The sequence below is a fragment of the Piliocolobus tephrosceles genome, chromosome 4, assembly GCF_002776525.5.
Source record: "Piliocolobus tephrosceles isolate RC106 chromosome 4, ASM277652v3, whole genome shotgun sequence".
NCBI classification, from domain to species: Eukaryota; Metazoa; Chordata; class Mammalia; order Primates; family Cercopithecidae; genus Piliocolobus; species Piliocolobus tephrosceles.
The window spans coordinates 106,142,298-106,165,080 of NC_045437.1; the positions used below are offsets into that span (position 1 = coordinate 106,142,298).

The following is a 22,783-nucleotide window of genomic DNA, read 5'->3' on the forward strand; positions in this document are numbered from 1 at the left end:
AAAAAAAAAAAAAAAAAAAAAAAAGCTGGGCACGGTAGTGTGTGCCATAATCCCAGCTACTCGGGAGACAGGCAGGAGAACTGCTTGATCCTGGGAGGCGGAGGTTGCAGTGAGCTGAGATCACCACGCACTCCAGCCTTGATGACAGAGCAAGACTGTGTCTCAAAATAAATAAATAAATAAAAATCTACCGTGTCTCAATAATCATCTACTTCCGTATTTATATTTTGAAGGAGTGGTTACTTTTTCCAACTATTGGTTCCTATGTGAGATCTATAACATGAAAGAAAGTAATAAACATTTTAGAAAGGTTCACTTCATGAAAGATAAAATGTGGCTGAGGCCACTAGATGCTCCAAGTATGGAAGCAAATAATGCACTCCCGAATGGCTATATCTACTACTGGCATGGATTTGGCACACCCACATTACCAGCTCACAAGTATTACTAGGTTAATCTGGGTTGTGAATTTCATTTACAGGTTCAAATATCTATGTCAAATTACTGTTCTAACAAGGATCGAAAGAACATCAGATCATGTGATCATCTGGTATGCGTCAGCCTCATCCTTTCTGGCTCCAATTAGACTAGAACAGCAGTTGAGACTTTCGTCTTTTTGTCTGCAACCTGTACAACTACTTGCTCTTAGTGCACATGCTGCTTCGCCTGCCTGGTGCTTTCTGTCCATCTTTTAAGTTCTATCACTCCCTCAGGGACTGCATAAGTCCTGTCTCTTCCATGAAGCCTGTCAGTGGTCCTAGACTGCACTAGTATCCTTCTGAACTGCTACTGTATTCAAAAGAATTGGTATTACACAGTTTAATTATTACATGTTAGTATTATATCCTAATTACAGCATCATAAGATCATGGGGCTATAAAAGACCTTGGCTTCTTTGTAGGGATGAAAAACTTGAAGGAAATTTGACAACTATCAAAACTGGGCCTCCCATCCTGGTTGGAGTGCAGAATATTGCAGCTGCTACAGAAGACAGTCCAACAATTCCTCAAAATTAAAAATAGAATTATCACATAATCCAGCAATTCTAGTTCTGGGTACATACCCCAAAAGAACTGAAAGCAGGGACTAAAACAAATATCTGTACACCCATGTTCACTGCAGCATTATTCACAAGAGTCAAAAGGTGGAAGCAGATCAACTGTTCATTGATGGATGGACGAATATGCAAAATATGATGTACACATACAGAGGAATATTACTCAGCCTTGAAAAGGAAGAAAATTCTAACACATGTCACAACATGGATGAACTCTGAAGACATTATGCTAAGTGAAATAAGCCAGTCACAGGATAAATACTGTATGATTCGTATATGAGATACCTAAAGTAGTCAAATTCATTGAGACAGAAAACAGAATGGTGGCTGCCAGGGGCTGGAGAGATGGGAAAATGTGGAGTTACTGTTTACAGCAATGTGAATACACTTAATTACACTGAACTGTACACTTTAAAAAACCGTAGCAATAGTAAATTTTATGCTATGTTTATTTTACCATAATGGAAAAAAAAATGAACAAGCCAGGTTTCCCATATAGAAGAAGAATTCTGCCTGACAGCTTAGCTAACACTCTATTCTTATGGACAGCAAACTTACTATTTTATACATGCCTAAGGTTCTACCATAGATATTCCCAAAAAGAAATTGAGATAACTTATAATAGAGGATTACAACTTGCTTTGGGGCAAGCCCAAAGCAAAATCAGGACTAAAAAAGGAAAAAGCAAAAGGGTTCACCAAGAGTTAATAAACACAGTTAATATTATTGAACACCAAATTTGACTCTGGATATGCAGAGAAACATTGCAGAAAATAAGAAACGCTGCTCCAGTAATTGAATTATTGCTTCTCAGCTCCAAATACACCTTTCATTTCTGCTCTTTGAAAACAGATTTGGGCATTTTAAATATTTTTCCTTTTGTTAGCCGACATGATTTTAAGTTTTGTCAGTAGAGGGTGCTGGAGAGACACTGCACACGGAAAGGACTTTGCTTCATGGTTCCCTTGGGCTTGCCCCTCCAGTGTGCCAGGCTTCCCTGTGCATAGATGGCTTCTCCAGCATCAGGCTCCTCCAGTGTGGGTGGCTTCTCCAGTGCCTGGCTCCTGAAGCACATGCTGCTTATCCAGTAACTGGTAATTGCAGGACAAGGTGGCCAGTAGCTTCTCCTGGTACTCATCTTGGGTGGTTCTGCAGCAGAGTACCTAGGGGCTTGGTCACATCACTGTGAAGTTTCTCTGGTGCCCCAGAGGGCAGATTCTTGCCAAGTTCCAGAAGGCAAATTTCCAGCAAGTTCTGCCAGCACAGTACCATAAATACTCCTCTGTAAGCCACGGCTGTGTCCTTCCCAATAAGGTCTGGCTTTCAGCCTTAGAGGGGAGGGAAGTAGAGTGCTCTATCTCAGCCCTAAAGCTGTTCCTTAAATCTGCTAATCCTATATTCTTTAGAGTTTGCTTTATTTCCTACTAGCCAATCCCTTGGTATTCTAAACTTCTGTTGTAGTTAATATTTACAGTAAAATTTCCCTGTTCAAATTACTGTATTTCTCTTTCTTGGGACTGAACTCAGACTGGTATAGAATTCGTATTAAGAGTGGTCCCAGGACACATTTAAAGCAGTGTGTAGAGGGAAATTTATAGTACTAAATGCCCACAAGAGAAAGCAGGAAAGATCTAAATTTGACACCCTAACATCACAATTAAAAGAACTGGAAAAGCAAGAGCAAACACATTCGAAAGCTAGTAGAAGGCAAGAAATAACAAGATCAGAGCAGAACTGAGGGAGATAGAGACACAAAAAAATCCTTCAAAAAATCAATGAATCCATAAGCTAGTTTTTTGAAAGGATCAACAAAATTGATAGACCACTAGCAAGACTAATAAAGAAGAAAAGAGAGAAGAATAAAATAGACACAATAAAAAATCGTAAAGGGGATATCACCACCGATCCCACAGAAATATAAACTACCATCAGAGAATACTATAAACACCTCTATGCAAATAAACTAGAAAATCTAGAAGAAATGGATAAATTCCTGGACACATACACCCTCCCAAGACTAAACCAGGAAGAAGTTGAATCCCTGAATAGACCAATGACAGGCTCTGAAATTGAGGCAGTAATTATAGCCTACCAACCAAAAACAGTCCAGGACCAGATGGATTCACAGCCAAATTCTACCAGAGATACAGAGAGGAGCTGGTACCATTTCTTCTGAAACTATTCCAATCAACAGAAAAAGAGGGAATCCTCCCTAACTCATTTTATGAGGCCAACATCATCCTGATACCAAAGCCTGGCAGAGACACAACAAAAAAAGAGAATTTAGACTAATATCCCTGATGAACATCGATACAAAAATCCTCAATAAAATACTGGCAAACCGAATCCAGCAGCACATCAAAAAGCTTATCCACCATGATCAAGTGGGCTTCATCCCTGGGATGCAAGGCTGGTTCAACATACGCAAAATCAATAAACGTAATCCAGCATATAAACAGAACCAAAGACAAAAACCACGATTATCTCAATAGATGCAGAAAAGGCCTTTGACAAAATTCAACAGCACTTCATGCTAAAAACTCTCAATAAATTAGGTATTGATGGGACGTATCTCAAAATAATAAGAGCTATTCATGACAAACCCACAGCCAATATCATACTGAATGGGCAAAAACTGGCATTCCCTTTGAAAACTGGCACAAGACAGGGATGCCCTCTCTCACCACTCCTATATAGTGCTGGAAGTTCTGGCCAGGGCAATCAGGCAGGAGAAAGAAATAAAGGGTATTCAATTAGGAAAAGAGGAAGTCAAATTGTTCCTGTTTGCAGATGACATGACTGTATATTTAGAAAACCCCGTAGTCTCAGCCCAAAATCTCCTTAAGCTAATAAGCAACTTCAGCAAAGTCTCAGGATACAAAATCAATGTGCAAAAATGACAAGCATTCCCGTACACCAGTAACAGACAAACAGAGAGCCAAGTCATGAGTGAACTCCCATTCACAATTGCTTCAAAGAGAATAAAACACCTAGGAATCCAACTTACAAGGGATATGAAGGACCTCTTCAACGAGAACAACAAACCACTGCTCAATGAAATATAAGAGGACACAAACAAATGGAAGAACATTCCATGCTCATGGATAGGAAAAATCAATATCATGAAAACGGCCATACTACCCAAGGTAATTTATAGATTCAATGCCATCCCCATTAAGCTACCAATGACTTTCTTCACAGAACTGGAAAAAACTACTTTAAAGTTCATATGGAACCAAAAAAGAGCCCACATTGCCAAGACAATCCTAAGCACAAAGAACAAAGATGGAGGCATCATGCTGACTTCAAACTATACTACAAGGCTACAGTAACCAAAACAGCATGGTACTGGTACCAAAACAGAGATACAGACCAGTGGAACAGAACAGAGCCCTCAGAAATAATACTACACATCTCCAACCATCTGATCTTTGACAAACCTGACAAAAACAAGAAATGGGGAAAGGATTCCCTATTTAATAAATGGTGCTGGGAAAACTGGCTAGCCATATGTAGAAAGCTGAAACTGGATACCTTCCTAACACTTTATACAAAAATTAATTTAAGATGGACTAAAGACTTAAATGTTAGACCTAAAACCATAAAAACCCTAGAAGAAAACCTAGGCAATACCATTGAGGACATAGGCATGGGCAAGAACTTCATGTCTAAAACACCAAAAGCAATGGCAACAAAAGCCAAAATTGACAAATGGGATCTATCTAATTAAACTAAAGAGCTTCTGCACAGCAAAAGAAACTACCATCAGAGTGAACAGGCAACCTACAGAATGGGAGAAAATTTCTGCAATCTGCCCATCTGACAAAGGGCTAATATCCAGAAGCTACAAAGAACTTCAACAAATTTACAAGAAAAAATCAAACAACTCCATCAAAAAGTAGGCAAAGGGGTCGGGAGTGGTGGATCATGCCTGTAATCCCAGCACTTTGGGAGGCTGAGGTGGGTGGATCACGAGGTCAGGAGATCGAGACCATCCTGGCCAACACAGTGAAACCCCGTCTCTACTAAAAATACAAAAAAAAAAAAAATCAGCCAGGTGTGGTAGCGGGCGCCTGTTGTCCCAGCTATTCTGGAGGCTGAGGCAGGAGAATGGTGTGAACCCAGGAGACAGAGGTTGCAGTGAGCCAAGATCATGCCACTGCACTCCGGCCTGGGAGACAGAGCAAGACTTCGTCTCAAAAAAAAAAAAAAAAAAAAAAAAAAAGGGTGTGGGTGGAGGATATGAACAGACACTTCTCAAAAGAAGACATTCACACCAGTTAGAATGGCAATCACTAAAAAGTCAGAAAACAACAGGTGCTGCAGAGGATGTGGAGAAATAGGAACACTTTTACACTGTTGGTGGGACTGTAAACTAGTTCAACCATTGTGGAAGACAGTGTGGTGAATCCAAGGATCTAGAACTAGAAATACCATTTGACCCAGCCATCCCATTACTGGGCATATACTCAAAGGATTATAAATCATGCTGCTATAAAGACACACGCACACGTATGTTTATTCCGGCACTATTCACAATAGCAAAGATTTGGAACCAACCCAAATGTCCATCAATAATAGGCTGGATTAAGAAAATGTGGCACACATACATCATGGAATACTATGCAGCCATAAAAAAGGATGAGTTCATGTTCTTTGTAGGGACATGGATGAAGCTGGAAACCATCATTCTGAGCAAACTATCCCAAGGACAGAAAACCAAACATCGCATGTTCTCACTCGTAAGTGGGAACTGAACAATGAGAACACTTGGACACAGGATAGGGAACATCACACACCGGGGCCTGTTGTGGGGTTGGGTGGGGGGAGGGATAGCATTAGGAGATACACCTAATGTAAATGACGAGTTAATGGGTGCAGCACACCAACATGGTACATGTGTACATATGTAACAAACCTGCACGTTGTGCACCTGTACCCTAGAACATAAGGTATTAAAAAAAAAATTCATGGGAAGAGCATGCAAAAAAAAAAAAAAAAAAAAAAGAGTTCTGTGTCTTGCAGGACACAGAACTGCAAGAAAAGGATTTGGGGATTGGTTTGGTTAGGCCTGTGAGATTGAGTTCAGTGCTGAGCTCCTTGCCAATGAGAATGGGATGCTATTAATCCACAGTCTGTAGTGGCATCACAATTAACCAAGGTATCACTGTGGTTGACAGTGATGAAGGTCCAACTGAAGCAAGTGTCTTGAGAGCCCAGAGAGCTGCTATACTTGACCTTACAGCAACAGTGATCTAACTATAAAAATTGTGATGTGAGATGGATTATTAATAAGTGCCCTTGTGCACTTACAGAAAAAAATTACAAACTCAGGTCCCTTGGCCCTCACAATAGGGTATGAGAGCCAGAAAGCATCCATGACAGCCCTAAAAGCAGCTCTTGCGCCTAAAAATCAAACACAAATTGTAACTGTGTGGATTGCTAAATGAAAATTAGAGTTGACTTCTCAGTCTCATCAAATTTCTCAAAACTTTTACCATTGATTGGTTAAGGAATAAGATTCTGAAACCTGGAATGAGGATATCTGGTTGAACTCTGAGGAAACTGATAATCTTGAATCCCCAAGTCACTCTGAGCCTCCTGTTACCAGTGGAAATAGTCTGCCCTCCCCAGATTAGGCTTCCTCTGCTTGAAAACCCTGTGATAATAAACCCTGGAGTGTGAATCTCTTAGTGCTTTCATGCCCAACAGTAAAGTTGCCAGAAAACTACAGCAGACAAAAAAAGAAAGAACAACTGAAGATATAATGTAGGTTTGGGTTACTCTAACAACTAAAGAATCCTAACCAGCTAAGTGAGCTTCTGGCTGAGGGCAGGGAAAAATATGACTGGGTCATGAGAAGGAAGTTATAGCTATCATTTACAGTCTCACGACCAAATACAGAACAAGGATTAGTAATTTTGCTTATTTTATGTGCTTATGTATGTGCTTATTTGTATATATTAACAGTTTACTTTTTCTCTTTCCCATTTCTATTTCATATACCAGTTGTTGGAAGTTAAATTTGCAATTTAGTCTTTATATAAGAGAACATTCAGTGTGACTATGAATTTATGGAGTAATGCATAGCTAGTAATAGATACAATGACTCTTGGAACTAGCCATCTGCTCATTCTGGGGAAAGGGTGAAACTTCAATTGTAGTAACAGCTGTATTTTGTGGGGTGAAAATACAATTCTATTGATGGATGGAAATTTAAACGTGCATTGAAAGGTATGTATGGAAGCCAAGTTGTCAACGTGCTGGAATGTTCCATTTATGGAATTATTGCTCCACAAATCCAAATTCACTATTGTGTCAGCTCTATGAAAATCTGGGCTGTTTAAATACTTTCCCTTCTAACAGCTGGCATGATGCTAAGCTTTGTTCACAGAGCATATTGAAGAACACTGCTGGAGGAAAGGGCTTTCCTTCTGTCCCAGTGTGCTTGCTTGACAGAGCATACCGGGACTAGTGTGATGTTCATAGCTTTCTCTAGCACTAGACTCCTACAGTGCACACAGCTTCTCTAGCAGCCAGTTCCTGTAATGCACGTAGCAGGGAGCAGCCTCCCCCAGCACCCATGTTGGACAGTTCTGCAGCACAGTGCTTCCACTCAGACACCTTCCTATGAATAGCTCTCCTCAGCACCCTAAGAGAGCTGACTTCCAGCAAGTTATACCAGCACATACCACAGTGACTTCTCTCTCATATAGCAAGCCACAGTGGTGCCATTTCCATCAAGGTCTGGATCTCAGCCCTGAGGTAGACTAGGCACTCTTCCTTGGATTGTCCTAGGAATCCACCACTTTGCCTGACAGGTGGTGGCTGCTCCTTATATGTGCTTTTCACATATTCTTTAGAATTATTTTTATTTCCTCCTAGCCAATCCCTTGTTATTCTACTTCTTTGTTCTAGTTTAGAATTCTTTATATTGAACTTTCCCATTGCGAGACAGGAAATGGAAGGTAAGATCCTGTTATCTGTCCCTTTCCTTCTCACACAGCTATAATTACAAATCTCCTCCAATTCCCCATATGTACTACTGAAGATAGAACCTGCTTGTAAGAACTCATCTGTGCTACACATAAACAGAAATAAAGGATATTATTTATAGTAACTTTCATTTGGGGAGGTTATTCCAGGCTAATTATGCTTTGATATATGTTTGTCTTAATGGATTATCTCTTTCTAATGATTATCTGCACATTTGCAGTGCTAATAACACCTCAAATTTCATATATATAAAAATAACTTATTGCCTTGGTACTGTCATATATTTAAGATAATCCAGGATCACTTATAAGCAACACAAGCAAAAGACAGCATTTTACAGCCACTGCTATGAAAATCTATAAAAATTAAAAAAAAAAAAAAAAAACTATCTACACCTTTAGGCAGTACAATGTATTTACAATAGTTAGTCCAAGAGTCAGAAAGACAACTAAATAGCCTAAATCACCCAATCTAGAATACATGTAGACTTAAAGTAGCATAATCCTTTATCAGCACAAAATTTTGTTCTGAAGAATAAAATACAATTCAGTTTTTAAAGAATGAAGATAGCAATACTGATCTGAATGACCATCACTGAATCCAGATTTGTTCACTGATTACATCACTTAGTTGACTGTTGATTTGAATAAACCTCTATGAATATACCATTTACTGAGAGCTTCCCAATACAAGCAGCTATTTTGCTAAAGGCTTTAACACAATCTCACAACAACCCATCAGGTAGATTTTATTATTCCTGTTTTGTAAATGAGGAAGCTGAAGCTTAGAAAGGTTAAGTGAATTGTCCAAGGTCACAGCCTAATTCTTTAACACAAAAGTCCATCTTCTTAATCTCCACATTACTGCCTTCCGAGTGCCTATGCCTGGGTATATACAGGTGCTATTGTATGTAAAGACTTTACAAAGGGCCCGTGGGTATGGACAGTCTTAAGATAATCAGTTTCAATAAGCTTTCATAGGTAATCTTTCTTCAAAATGATCCACATAAGAATGCACCTGCAGTATATCATGCTGGTTCTCTGTTCTAACATTCTGTTTATACTTACCTTTCTTCCACTTTATAAATAAAAGTACACTTCTTACCCATTCAGGGAGACAATCTGAAGTATTGAGGTAGAATTGAACTCTAATGACTAAGTAACAAATCTTTTGGGTGGCTTCCAATCCCTTGCTTAAAAAACAAAACAAAACAAAACAAAACAAAACTGAAGGAATCTAAGGAATATCTAAACAACTTAAGTTGATGTGATTCTGGGCAAATATCTCAAAAGAATTCAGTGACAATGCCATAATAAACTCCTTCCATTCCTGTTAATTTATTTAGGTGAACAACATTTTTCAACCTTACATTCATAAGATGAAAATCAGAAGTAAAACTTATGCTGAAATGTTTCTCATTTCAGTAATAAATAAAATTCACTCATAACTGGGAAAGGAAAATGCCTCCATCTCATTAGATGCATTTCCTACAAAATACTTACCAAAATTCATAATTTATTTTTGATCATTTGGATACTATTAATTGTAACTCAATTTAGCCACTTTTTACATTAAAAATTTTAAACATTTTTCTAGTGAAAAAGTATGATAAAGTAAATAATACTACCTAGATTTATGCTGAAAAATTTTAGATGTCAACATAAACGTGCAAGGGGATTTTTTCAAAATCCATTTTGAGAAGTAGAAAAGTTTCAAAAAGTTAAAGATGTTTAATGTTTTATCCTCTCCTCACTCAAATTAGAGACACAAATATAAGGAGACAAAGACATATTGCCAGTATTTTCACCAAAAGCCACTACCTGAATAGAATGATCAATCTAGTATTGGAAAAATACCAGAAATGAAAGCAACTACTTCCAAAAACTTATAGGGCTGCTTGAGAAACAAACAAAAACAAGCAGTTTTGTTTTTGTTTCACTTAAGAGTGTTAGTGTTAAATATAAAAGAAATAATTATAGATTATTTTTGTTTCATTTAAAAAAATGATTAAATAAATGCATACTGAACATAGAAAAATAAGATTTCTAGAGAGTGACAGGAAGACAACTGGAATTGATTTTCTAGGAGTGAAACATTTCAATCAAATTCAAATAAATTAAACTGGAGCACTAAACTGTGAAGAAGCTGATAAGCCTTAGAGAAGAGAGATGCTTAAAGCCATTAAACAGAGGCAGAGGTATAGACTGGAAGGAATAATGCCACTGGGTTCACTACTGGTAGAAGCCAACAACGTTTGAGACTGTAAGCTCTTACTTGCCTCTTGTCTTAGTTTACTGCTGTGTCTTTACCTAGCATGACCTCTCAAGACCAGTCTCTCTGGCTCTTCTTTCCAGATGCCAAATGTCACATTCCCCACTAGTAATAAATAATAAAACATTTCATTCTCAACACTTCTTTTTAAAGTTATCTCCCTATTATAGGAAATCATAAACCATTAGCATAAAATGAAAGACTAAAGGTTGTAAAATCAGACCCTAGAACAGACCTAGCACAAGGAAATGAGTGATCCTTAATCTTTATATATTTCTGATGCAAGTTACCATGCTATACCATTATTTCTTATGTGTCACAGAATTTGACAAGGCAGGTTAAATAATTTGGCAAAAATCCTAAGTGTATCCTATCTCATGATGTTCTTTCTGACTTTTTTCCTAGTATAGAGTATTTCTGCTATGGTTACTTTGAGAAAAACATTCATCGTAAAGCATAACTGAAAGCAATCTCCATGGACAATTACATATGTAAAAAAAGTGATGACAAAGCAGAGCTAGCATAAATGTATGTGAACATGTATATGCATGCATGCATGCGTGTGTGTATGCAAATGGATAGGTATCTAATATCTATAGATATCTGTATCTAATATCTATAGATATATCTATAGATATATAATATAGATCTATATATAGATATATAATATCTATAGACATTAGATACAGTAGATATGTTATATATAGCTTATATATACTATATAGTATTACTATATACACTAAATATGTAATATATAGCTATATATAGTACGCACTATGCACTATATATTACAAATTAGAGATAATTTAAAGACAAACATATCTAATAGAGATATAATATATCTAATATATATTATATATTAGAGAGGTAATATATTAGATATATAAATATATTATTAAATATATCAATATTAGATAGGTACCTGCTACCTAATTTGTCAATCTAAAGCAGACTTTCTGGCTGGGCACGGTGACTCATGTCTATAATCCCAGTGCTATGGGAGGCCAAAGTGGGAGGACTGCTTCAGGGCAGGAGTTTGAGACCAGCCTGGGTAACACAGTAAGACCCTATCTCTACCAAAAAAAACCAGAAAAAACCCAAACCAGTTCTGATGGCCCATATCTGTGGTCCCCACTACTTGGGACAGGCTAAGGTGAGCTGATCGCTTGAGCCCAGGAGTTCAGGGCTGTAGTAAGCTATGACTGTACCACTGCACTCCAGCTTGGGCGACAGAGTGAGATCTTGTCTCGAAAATAAATAAATACATAAACTGGACTTTCTAATCTCAGAAAATTTAAAGACAAAATATATTATATTGCTCCTAAAAGTTCTTACCAACTTTTTTGTTCTCTCACCAGTGGCTCATTCACCAGTCATTTCTGTACCTATATTTTGGAAATCACTTTGGAAATAGTGATTTAAAGAAAGACTTCTTTTAATGAAATCCACTGGTACAGTAGTAGTTCCCAAACATGAAAATACTTGGGCTTTGAACTTAGGCAAATAACATTTAAGAACAGGTTTTTCTGTTTTAGTTAAATAATGAAAAGAAGGCAAAAGAAACTTAGGCAGCAAATATGCCCCATTTATTGAAGTGTGTGTATGTTTGTTGGGATTAGGAGGAGCAAATTTCCTAACTGCATTAGGCAGCCAGATAGTATTTAGAAGCCACGAGAAAAAAAGAGATTTGTAATATATCCTCAGCTTCAACTGCTTTCACAAATACACCTGTGCATGTGTATATAAGATATTCACTCTCGTACTTGTATAATTCAATAGAGAAAAAGGTATATTTTCTAAATGTAAGCAAAACATTTTCCATTCTGCAATAAAAACTGAGAAATACTGAAATTCAAGGCAAACTAGCAGGACACCAAGTATAATTTGTATACACATACTGGTGACAATTATTATTCAATAACTGTTACTAAACTGATGGGAAAAAGATTCACCTTTTCTTAAGAACAGTCTCAAAATCCCTTTAAACCTTTATCATTTTGTATCCCATCAACTTATATATGGACATTAGAGTTATGAGCATACCTCCATAGCCTGGGCTAAGCGTTCTTCTAGTGCCATGTAGGTAAGGAACTGAGGATCCACGTATGAAATAGCTTCAGCAACTCCTAGTCCATCTGCAAAGCCATCAAATAGGCTGGAAAAAAAGAAAGAAAAAAAAAAAACCAGAAAAACAAAACTCACCACTATGATTTGGGAAATCTTATGCTAAGAACATAATTGTATTAGCATACTGACAAGCCAATAAGCATGCTGTGCACAGAAAACCTTAAAATATTTTAATACCAACTTGTAGGGTTAGGGGCAGGAGGAAACCAATAGAAAAGTGAGGCGCTAAAGATAAGTAGTTAAGATACCATGACCTCATCCAACAGGCTGCCAAACTCAACGCACAAAGTTTATAGAAAAATTCTCTTTTGTGTTTCTGGCTCTAACTCCAGAGACTGCTTAAAGGTACAGGTTGAGCATCCCAAATCTGAAAATCTGAAATCCAAAATGTGTCCATGAGTATTTCCTTTGTATGTCATACTGACACTCAAAAAGTTTCAGATTTTGAACCATTTTAGATTTTGAATTTTCAAATTTGGGATGCTCAACTGGAAGTATATGCAAATATTCCAAAATGTAGGAAAAAAAATCCCAAATCCCAAACACTTCTGGTACCAAGCATTTCAGTTGAGGGATATAGTACATTTCCCCACCCGATTATTTCCCACATATTTCTCCTTCTGTTTTTCAGTTTCCAATCTGCATGTAGGTGAGAGTATGACAAAGAAAATAACTATATTTATTTTAATTCTATCATTACTCATGGCCTCTTTTTCCTTTTCTCATTTTGTAATGCTGAATAATTCTGGATTTTAAAATATTTTAGTATTTGAAGCCTTTCTCATTAATCTATCATCTCCTCTTCTAAGATTAGGCCACTTCCATTATTATACAGCTTGAAAAATATCTAGCTCCTAACTGCTCATTTTTATTATAATTTTCTCTAAAAAACCATTAAGCTCCTAGAAGGAAAACATGTCTCACTTTGGTCCTATTCTCCTTCCTCTACCCCTGAACACATCGAGATTCCTCCCTTTCCTCTAGTCTTGGAAATACTAAGTATTTCAAAATTTGACAACCGTAAGCATGTCCTTGGTCCTCTTCTCTCTAATCTGGCTCCCTTGGAAATTATTAATATATTCAAGCCCATTTTCTTCAATTATCCTCTCTGCAGGTAATTCCTAAATCTCTACCTAATTCCTAAACTCCCCTGAAGCTCCTGACCTACGTTTCTAGTTGTCTGTGGGGCACTTTGAGTAGACGTATTCCTACCACCTCTTAAGTCCAAGAGATCCAAAACTGAGCTTATTTTGTCTAAAGACAAACTTGTTGACTTCCATATCCTATCATATTTGAATATCATAGTCCTAAACATCCACAAACAACCTAGCTCAAAAATCATTTTGATGTCAACCCATGTGCCATAATTAAAATTACCCATCTATTGCTGAGAGACACAGAAATGGTTCTTAAAAAGAATATGTTATAGTTTAGCAGTATCTGGAAATCAAGTATCACATGATACAAAGCAACAGACATGCTCATATAATCACAGATTTTGGAATTAATATTAAGAATTACTGAATCCATCCACTCTTGAAATACTGAAACTCCCTCATCTAGCAGTAAGATGTAGTACAAAGAGAAAGAGCCCTGAAGTCAGTAAGACATAGTAGGTGTGCAAAGGTGCCTGGCACAGGGATGGCACCATAGTAGACATTCAAGAAACAGAAGAAACATTCCTTCCACACAGAAAATACACTGCTTTCTAAGGTGGTATGTACCAGTGCGGGATAGCACTACTACGAATTTAAAACATATTAAGTGTTCCTACTTGCAACTTTTGCTCTGTTGCTGTAATTCTGCCTGCTGAAACAACATAAATTGTGTCTTCCTTCTCTTTGCAAAACAACCCTTCAAATGACTGAAGACAACTATCTCCCAATAATTCTTTTCTTCTCCAGGCTAAGCAAATCTAGACACTCAAAGCATAATATCCAGTTGTAATTTGGCCCACTACAAATAATCAGTTAAAAATTCTAAGATCATGTACTTGGCAGTCACCATGGTAATAACTGTTTCAGGCTGGGTGTGGTGGCTGTAATCCCAGCACTTTGGGAGGTCAAGGTGGGCGAATCACTTTGAACTCAGGAGTTCAAGACCAGCCTGGGCAACATGGCAAAAGCCCACATCTACAAAAAATACAAATATTAGCCAGGCATTGGTAGCTCATGCCTGTAGTCCCAGCTACACGTGAGGCTGAGGCTGGAGAATCACTTAAGCCTGGGAAGCAGAGGTTGCAGTGAGTCAAGTTTGCACCACTGCACTACAGCCTGGGTGACAGAATGGGACCCCGTCTCAAAAAAAAAAAAAAAAAAAAAAACCATAAAACAAAAAAACAAAAAACACAAAAAATTGTTTCAGACAAGAACCACTAATAGGTGCTAAAACTAGTGGATGGAAATTTGACAGTTTAAGAAGAAACATGTCATTTACAGTCTCAAAGTATCTTCACGCTAGAAGCCTCTTGACTACAGTTGACTCCTAAACAACAGGGGCTTGAGGTGGGTATAGGTGGGTACCTTTAACTTCAGTTTTTTTTACACCTCTGCCACCTCTGAGATAACAAGACTAATCCCTCCTCTTCCTCTTCAGCTTACTACTCAACAAGAAGACAGCAAGGATGAAGACCTTTATGATGACCTACTTCCACTTAATGAAGAATAAATATATTTTCTCTTTTTATGATTTTCTCAACATTTTCTTTTCTCTAGCTTGCTTTATGTAAGAATACAGTATGTAATACATATCACATACAAAACATGTGGCAACCAACTGTTTACTTTATCATAAGGCTTCTGGTCAACAGTGGACTATCGGTAATTAACCTTCTGAAGAGTCAAAAGTTACGCTTGGATTTTCTAGTGCACAGGGATCAGCACCCCTAACCCCTGTGTTGTTCAAGGGTCAGCTGTATAAAAGGATAAATGACAACTGTAAAGAAATCTGACAGATAACACCATAACCAAATCAGATTTTGTATCACCAGTAATGGGTTGATTTGACACCATGTATTTTCTGATATGTACAGCAAAGGACAAAACATCACTTCTAGGGTGTTTCTGCTAAAAATTCACAACTCAAATCTATTCATGACAGACAAATGCACCCTAAGGGATATTCTAAAAAATAAATGACCTGTACTTTTTAAAAATCTCAGGGTAACGAAAAACAAAGACAAAGGAAATGTCCACATTAAAAGAGACTAAAGAAACTCGTTAACTAAATACAACGAAAAATCTAATACAAAGATTAGACCAGAAAAAAATTTCTCTAATGGCACCGGTGGAACAACTACGAACATCTAAATAAGGTCTGTAGATTAGATGATATTGTATCAGCATTAATTTGCTGACTTTGACAATTTTACTGTGTTATGTAAGAAAATGGTCTTGGATTTGGAAATTCATTCTAGATTATTTACAAGTAAAGAAAAAGACATCACACCTGCAACTTACTCATAAGTGGGTCAGAAAAAAACCTTACTATAAGTATAAACAAAGGAAAGACAGAATGGTAACACAAACGTGGTTTTAAAATGTTAGCATTTAGGAAATCTTAGTGAAGGATATATGAGGATTTTTGTACTATTTTTGCCACTTTTCTGTAAGTCTAAAATTATATCAAAATATTTAAAAATTCTATTAAGCCACAGTTATATCCGCACAGAATTAACTTCTCACAATCTTATTAGGTTAATAACTCAATTTCTTACAGGAAGACAGAGAAGTTAAGGAGTTATCAAAGAATAAACAAATGGTAGAGTTGGGATTTGTCGGTATCTGAAACGATGATTTCTCTGTGTCACTTCCTACCACACCAAGCTATCAGGTACTCTTGAGTATTCTGAACACTAGTGCAACTTCAATGAAAACAAGTAAACAAACTTGATAGAGGAGTTTTTCCATTTTCCTTTAAACTAAATTAACGAACCAAAAGGCTTCACTTTTTTCCTAAGCAGTGGTGAAATGAAAACACGTGTGCCAAAGTTTGACTTTAGAGACAAGAACTGCTGCTCTTTGCCATGGCTTTACCCATAGCATGCTATTTTAATGTGGAAATGAAACCACATTTTCACCTTATCAACCTTTAGACATTGCCACATAAATTAATGTAGTACCATATAAGCAAATAATGAGGTGTGGACATAGAGCAACCTTCAAAATTTGTGTCTTAAAATTAATGCTAAAATGTTTCTATAATTTAAAAAAAAAAACTACTTTGAAGCTCTGTACATTTTTGGACCATTAGTAAGGTTTCTAAAACCTTAACACAACAGCCATGTCTAGAAAGATCATTAGTGAACCAGAACCTAAAGTAATAGTTTCTCAAATTTAAGTTCAAATTATCTTCAGAGGCTGGGCATGGTGGCTCATACCTGTAGTCCCAGCACTTTGGGAGGCCAAGGAGGGCAGATCACTTGAGGTCAGGAGTTTGAGACCAGCCTGGGCAACATTGTGAAACCCTGTCTGTACTGAAAATATAAAAATTAGCTGGATGTGGTGGCAGGCACCTGTAATTCTAGCTACTTGGGAGGCTGGGGCAAGAAAATCACTTGAACCTGAGAGGCGGAGGTTGCACTGAGCCGAGATCACACCACTGCATTCCAGCCTGGGCAACAGAACGAGACTCCATCTCAAACAAACAAATTATATTCAGCAAAAACTTCCATTATTCTTTCAAATTTTTAGGTAAAACAAACTTTTTGGAAGTTATTTGCAAATATGTTTCCATACCTTGAAAAATACTACGTATCTCAGTAATGTCACTTTCAATTATTTGTCCTAAAGGAAAAACCAGAAGTATAGAAAAAGTTTTATGCAGGATGGGGAAGAAAAAGTTCACTGCACTATTTCAATGAGTCAATAATCTGTTAAATCTTAGTGCCCCTATAGGAAGGAGCATCTTTGTAACAGAGCTGTAAAAAATTATTTTTAGAGTCTTGAAAATGTGCAACAGAAAAAATTCCTTCATATGAAACCATAATTGCCTCCCAACATGCATAGATGATGCTAACCAGATGATTCTTTCAACTGCTGAACACTTTGAGGAATTATTTTGCATAATGGAGACAGAAGACTTCCGAATTAATAAGGAGTTCAGTAAAAAGGTAATGGGGAGACAGAGAGAGGAAGGAAAAGAGAGAAGCATCAAGATCAGCAAGACTGGGACTAGGTAAAGCGGCTTATTCTCCATAACGTATGGGAAGCCAGAAAATGTGTTTTAAAGTATGAGAATGTTTAAGGTAGAATTACAAATTGCATGGCTGTAATGAAATACCATTTCTACTTCCCCAAAATGGTGATAAAAGTCTGCTCTCCACACATTTTTTCCCCCTTGGGAAGTAAGAATAGGAAAGGGCAAGGAAGATCTCAAGATGTTCAGTTTCCCATCTGGAACAATCTGGAGAAGTACAGAGAAGTAGCTAGCAAACACAGAAAGAGAAATTAAAGACACAAAAGAGGGCTTAAAACATATGTTCCGGAAACCTGAAGAGATTCAGGAGATATACTTGAGTTTTTTCTTATTTATTTTTCTGAATTTTCTGTGAAGGAATTTTAACTGGAAAAACAACACAAATTCTTAAAAATATATTTGTACAGAGAAAGAAACAAGGGTGAGTACATCAAGATATCTTTTTTGCCCCAGAAAAAGTAAAAAAAGGGGGATCAGTTAGGACACCCTTTCTACATCTCAATAGCTACCTGCTTTCAGTGGGCTATTACACACTTTAAAGACACTATAAACCAAAACAGTTAAATTCTGAGCATTGTATCATAAGTAGTAACAATTCCACAATACAATTCACTTATATGTTACTTTCATTTGAAGCTGACTATTCTTTGTCAAGCATAAAGTAAATTAAATGCTTTCAACATCTCCTGGAAAGTAATATTTTATCTTCCATATTTTACATACAGAGAAGGAAAAGGAAGAACAGGGAAGGAAAACTATTCTTACAGTTTTCTGATTCAACCACAGGTTTTAAAATTCAAGTGGTATTCATTAAGAAGCTATTTTTGAAAGAATTATGCTAAGTGCTACGGGGCATACAAAGCAAAATTTTAAAAGTCAGAAATCTAAAACTCAAAAAATGTGTATAAGTAACTAGGATACAAGGTGAGCTTCAAGAGAGCCAAAGGTCAAAGGAAGAGGTCACTCACTGGAGGAAGCAGGAAAGGGTCCAAGTAGGAAGGACATTTGAAATGAGCTTTGAAGAAGAGGAGAACTAACAGATGGGAAAAATTAGAATATTTCTTAACTAGCAGAGATTTAATTTTCATAATTTAGAAGCATGAACTCATTCAACTCAAAGAGTCTAATTAAGCATCCTAATAAAATCATGCTACATACCTCCAATCCACATCTAAGTCTTCACTCACACTGGAGTCATCCTCCAGGTTATTGTTACCATCCAACATGAACGCTGGCTGTGCAAATTCATTGGCAGGTTCATTTCCCTCATCACTGCTGCTTTCATTGACTTCATTGTACTGTAACCAAGGAATTTCTCCCTCTTCCAAGGATGTCTGTTCCCTAGTACAAACATTTTAAAGGAAGAAAAGAATATTATTTTAAAACATACCATAACACTGTCTTTAATTCTATTCCATGCAAGTGGATTATGTTGAGTTCTAAGCTCTTGGTACTTTTATAAATCTAAAAAACTGTCTTCCTTAACTGCAGAATTATGTAAAAAAGGAAAGAAATTAGTTATAGGGTCATATGTATACAGAAATAGTTCCTAATTATATAGGAACATATTTATTTTACAAATTATCTATGCTCTGTTTTCTTCTTCTGTAGGAGAAACGTAAGAAAAATCCATCCCTGACTATTTGAATTTTAAAACACTGCTCTTGAGTACTTTCCCTTCACAGTTAAAATCTGAATTCCTTAACCTGGCCTTCAAATCCTTACATAACACATTCTTTCTGCTCAGCCCACTTCTCCAACAGCATCTCTCATCACTCTTCCCCCAGCTACTAGGCTCCTACTGTTCTTTCTACTTTTGCAACACATGGAGATCATTTCTACCTTGGGGCCATTTCCTCTACCTAAAATGTTCTTGCACTGAATGTTTACCTTGCTACTTTCTTTCTGATGTTCATGTCAGATTATAAGTCACCTACTCAGGGAGGCCTGTCTTGAACATTCAGTTTAAATAGCTCTCCAGTTACTGACTACCACATAACTCTGCTTATTTAAATTATAAAATTTATTTTTGCTTAACATTTTCTTATTTGTTTACTGTCAGTCTACTCCTAATAGAAACTAACTAAACAGGAACAGAGACACACAAATCAATGGTACAGATCAAGAAAATAAGGAGGAAATAAAGGAAGCATTTCAAAACAGGAAGAAAAAAAAGGACTCCTTAGGCTAGGTGCAGTGGCTCACCCCTATAATCCCAGCACTTTGGGAGTCCGAGGCAGGCAGATCAGTTGAGGCCAGGAGTTTGAGACCAGCCTGGACAACATAATGAAACGCTGTCTCTACTAAAAGTACAAATAATTAGCTGGGTGAATGCCTAATTTCAGCTACTCAGGAAGCTGAGGCATGAGAATCACTTGAACTCAGAAGGCAGAAGTTGCAGTGAGCTGAGATCACACCACTGCACTCCAGCCTGGGCAACAGAGAGAGACTCTGTCTCAAAAAACAAAAAAGGACTCAACAACAAAATGTATTGGGACAACTGCGTATTAGCCTGCAGGGAGGGAGGTTAAATCCCTTAAATAAACTTTAGCTATACTTTTTTGAAGTACATGTGCATATGCACCCCCACCCTCACTTAAACAATGAGTACCAGAAGAGTCTTGAGAGAAAATTTTACAAAAATTTCGGTGTCATTCTAAACATGATATAAAACCCTGAAGTCACAAACAGACTGATAAATTCTACAACATTCACATTAAAGAAAACACTCATGGAAAAGTCAAAACACCAAAAATTTGGACACAAAACTCAAATTGAGAAAAGTGAACTATAATATAAGAGAGATAAAGGGCTTTTCCTTAATAAATAGAAGCTTAAAATGTAAAAACAAACCATAAGAAAAACATCAACATATATCAACAGAAAGGAGGCAAAGGTTATATCTGGTTGGCAGAAAAGGAAATTCAAATAGCCCTTAAATATATAAAGAGAAGCTCTGCCTCATTTATAATAAGCAAAATGCAAATTAAAACAACTATGTTTCAACTATTAGCAAAAATAAAAAATTCTGATAATATCCTGTGTGTTGGTGAAACTTTGAAGAAAGGCAACCCATATAGTGTTGGTAAGAAAGTGACAAATTTAAGTTCTTTGTAGGGAAACCTGGCAATAGCTATAGATTAGGTTTATTGCATACTCACTGACCTAGTGGTTTGGCTTCCAAGTTATTTCTCCTAAACAAGTATGTACAATGTGTTTTTTTTTCTTCAGCATTACTTCCAATAACCAAAACTGTCCACCAAGTGAAACTGGTATACTCATGTAGCATTATACAGTAAGTCCTCACTTAACTTTATAGACAGCTTCTTAGAAACTGTGACTTTAAGCAAAACAAGGTAGTATTATGCAGATTTTTAAAAAGAATAAAGGAAATCTACATGCATGAATATTAAACAATCTAAAAAACAGATCTATAAACAAAACAAATAACAAAAGCAAAGTATACACACATGTCTACACAATGTGCTGTATAAAAAAATGAAATGGAATGTGTACACATAAATGCTTTTATGTGTATAGAAGATCTTTAGAAGTTCAAAAAGGAAGCTGGTTATAATGGCTTTAAATAAAATCTAGGTTAGAAAAAATAAATATGTAATCATAGATTCATCAAAACAAGGCTGCTAGCTCTAAGAGCAAGTCTAAGGATGAAAAATGTGTGAGTAAAACCATAATTTGGCACTATAATAACGTAAAAGACTAGTTTTGAAAAACTGGGCTTCTTAAATTACCAACATTCAATATCTCTGCTCTTGCTTTTTCTTTTGCATAGAAAGTTCTTTCTGAACCCTAATTCTCATCTTTAAGAACTCAGCTCAAAAGTCAATTCCAAAGAGACGTCGTCCCTGACCACTCTAATTAGTATCTTCATTATTTACCTTCTTTCACATTACTGTTTTATTCCTTTCACAGTAATCATCACAGTGTACAATGTACTGAGTTTGTATCTTGGTGATCATCTGCCTTTCCTACGACAATGTAAGCTTCATGAAGGAATGTTATTTGTCTTGTTTACTGATACAACTCCAATATTCAAAACAATGCCTGGCACAAAGTAAATGCTCAATAAATATTTGCTGAGTGAATAATTACTAACACAAATGACACATGAATAATTTATACTTAGTAAACTAAACTAACAGTGATTAAAGGCAATCAAATATAAAATCATGAGGCCAGGTGTGGTGGCTCACGCCTGTAATCCCAGCCCTTTGGGAGGCCAAGGCAGGCAGATCACCTGAGGTCAGGAGTTCAAGACCAGCCTGGCCAACATGGTGAAACCCCGTCTCTACTAAAAATACAAAAATTAGCCAGGCATGATGGTGGGTACCTGTAGTCCCAGCTACTCAGGAGGCTGAGGCAGGAGAATCACCTGGACCTGGGAGATGGAGGTTGCAGTGAGCCGAGATCGTTACCACTGCACTACGGCCTGGGCAACAGAGACCAAGACTCACTCTCCCTCTCTCTCTCTCTCTCTCTCTATATATATATATATGTGTGTGTGTGTGTGTGTGTGTATCTCATGAAGAAGAAAAAAGTGCCACCTCAACCTACCACTGTCAAAACCAATTATGTTTGTGAATTTCTTTCTTTATAGATTTTTCTATATATTTTATTTCTATATTTTCTTACAGGATTAATCTCAAGCTGAAAATGTATATGCTTCGAGAAGTACAAGTTTTACTATTAGTCTAGATTGAAAAAGTTCTTTTCCTAAAAAAAACAAAACAAAAAAACATAATTTACCAAAATAGTTCTCATGAGAGACTAAGAATTAGAATCAATTATCATAGAAAAAGTTATCATCAGAAAGATATTCTCCTACAATAAAACATGGTTTCACAAGTGAATACTAACAAACTTTAAAGGAAAAAGTAAACTAAGCGACAGATGCAAAGGACAGAAAGAGAAAAGCATAAACATTCTTTTAGCAAAGCAAGTACCAAACTGATATTGAAACAAAAAACTAAAAGACAATTTGCATCTAGGAATCTCAATATAAAAATCCCATGTAAAATATTAGAATCCAGCAGCCCATTAAAATAACAATAAACCATGACTGTGATCAGATTTGGTTTATTTCAAGGAGCAAGGGAAGTTGAATATTAGCAAATC

General features: G+C 36.7%; 1 protein-coding gene across 2 annotated transcripts in view; it reads right to left on the reverse strand.

Annotated features, from left to right (window-relative positions):
- Window positions 1-22,783, reverse strand: part of PJA2 (praja ring finger ubiquitin ligase 2) — a 72,800-nt gene that overhangs the window by 6,816 nt on the left and 43,201 nt on the right. For both annotated transcript variants that reach the window (XM_023212258.1, XM_023212259.2), the window contains 2 exons: window positions 18,806-18,988; window positions 12,368-12,479 (listed from right to left, as the gene is read on the reverse strand). In XM_023212258.1, coding sequence (XP_023068026.1) covers window positions 12,368-12,479; window positions 18,806-18,988 — 295 coding nt within the window. The remainder of the gene's footprint in view (window positions 1-12,367; window positions 12,480-18,805; window positions 18,989-22,783) is intronic.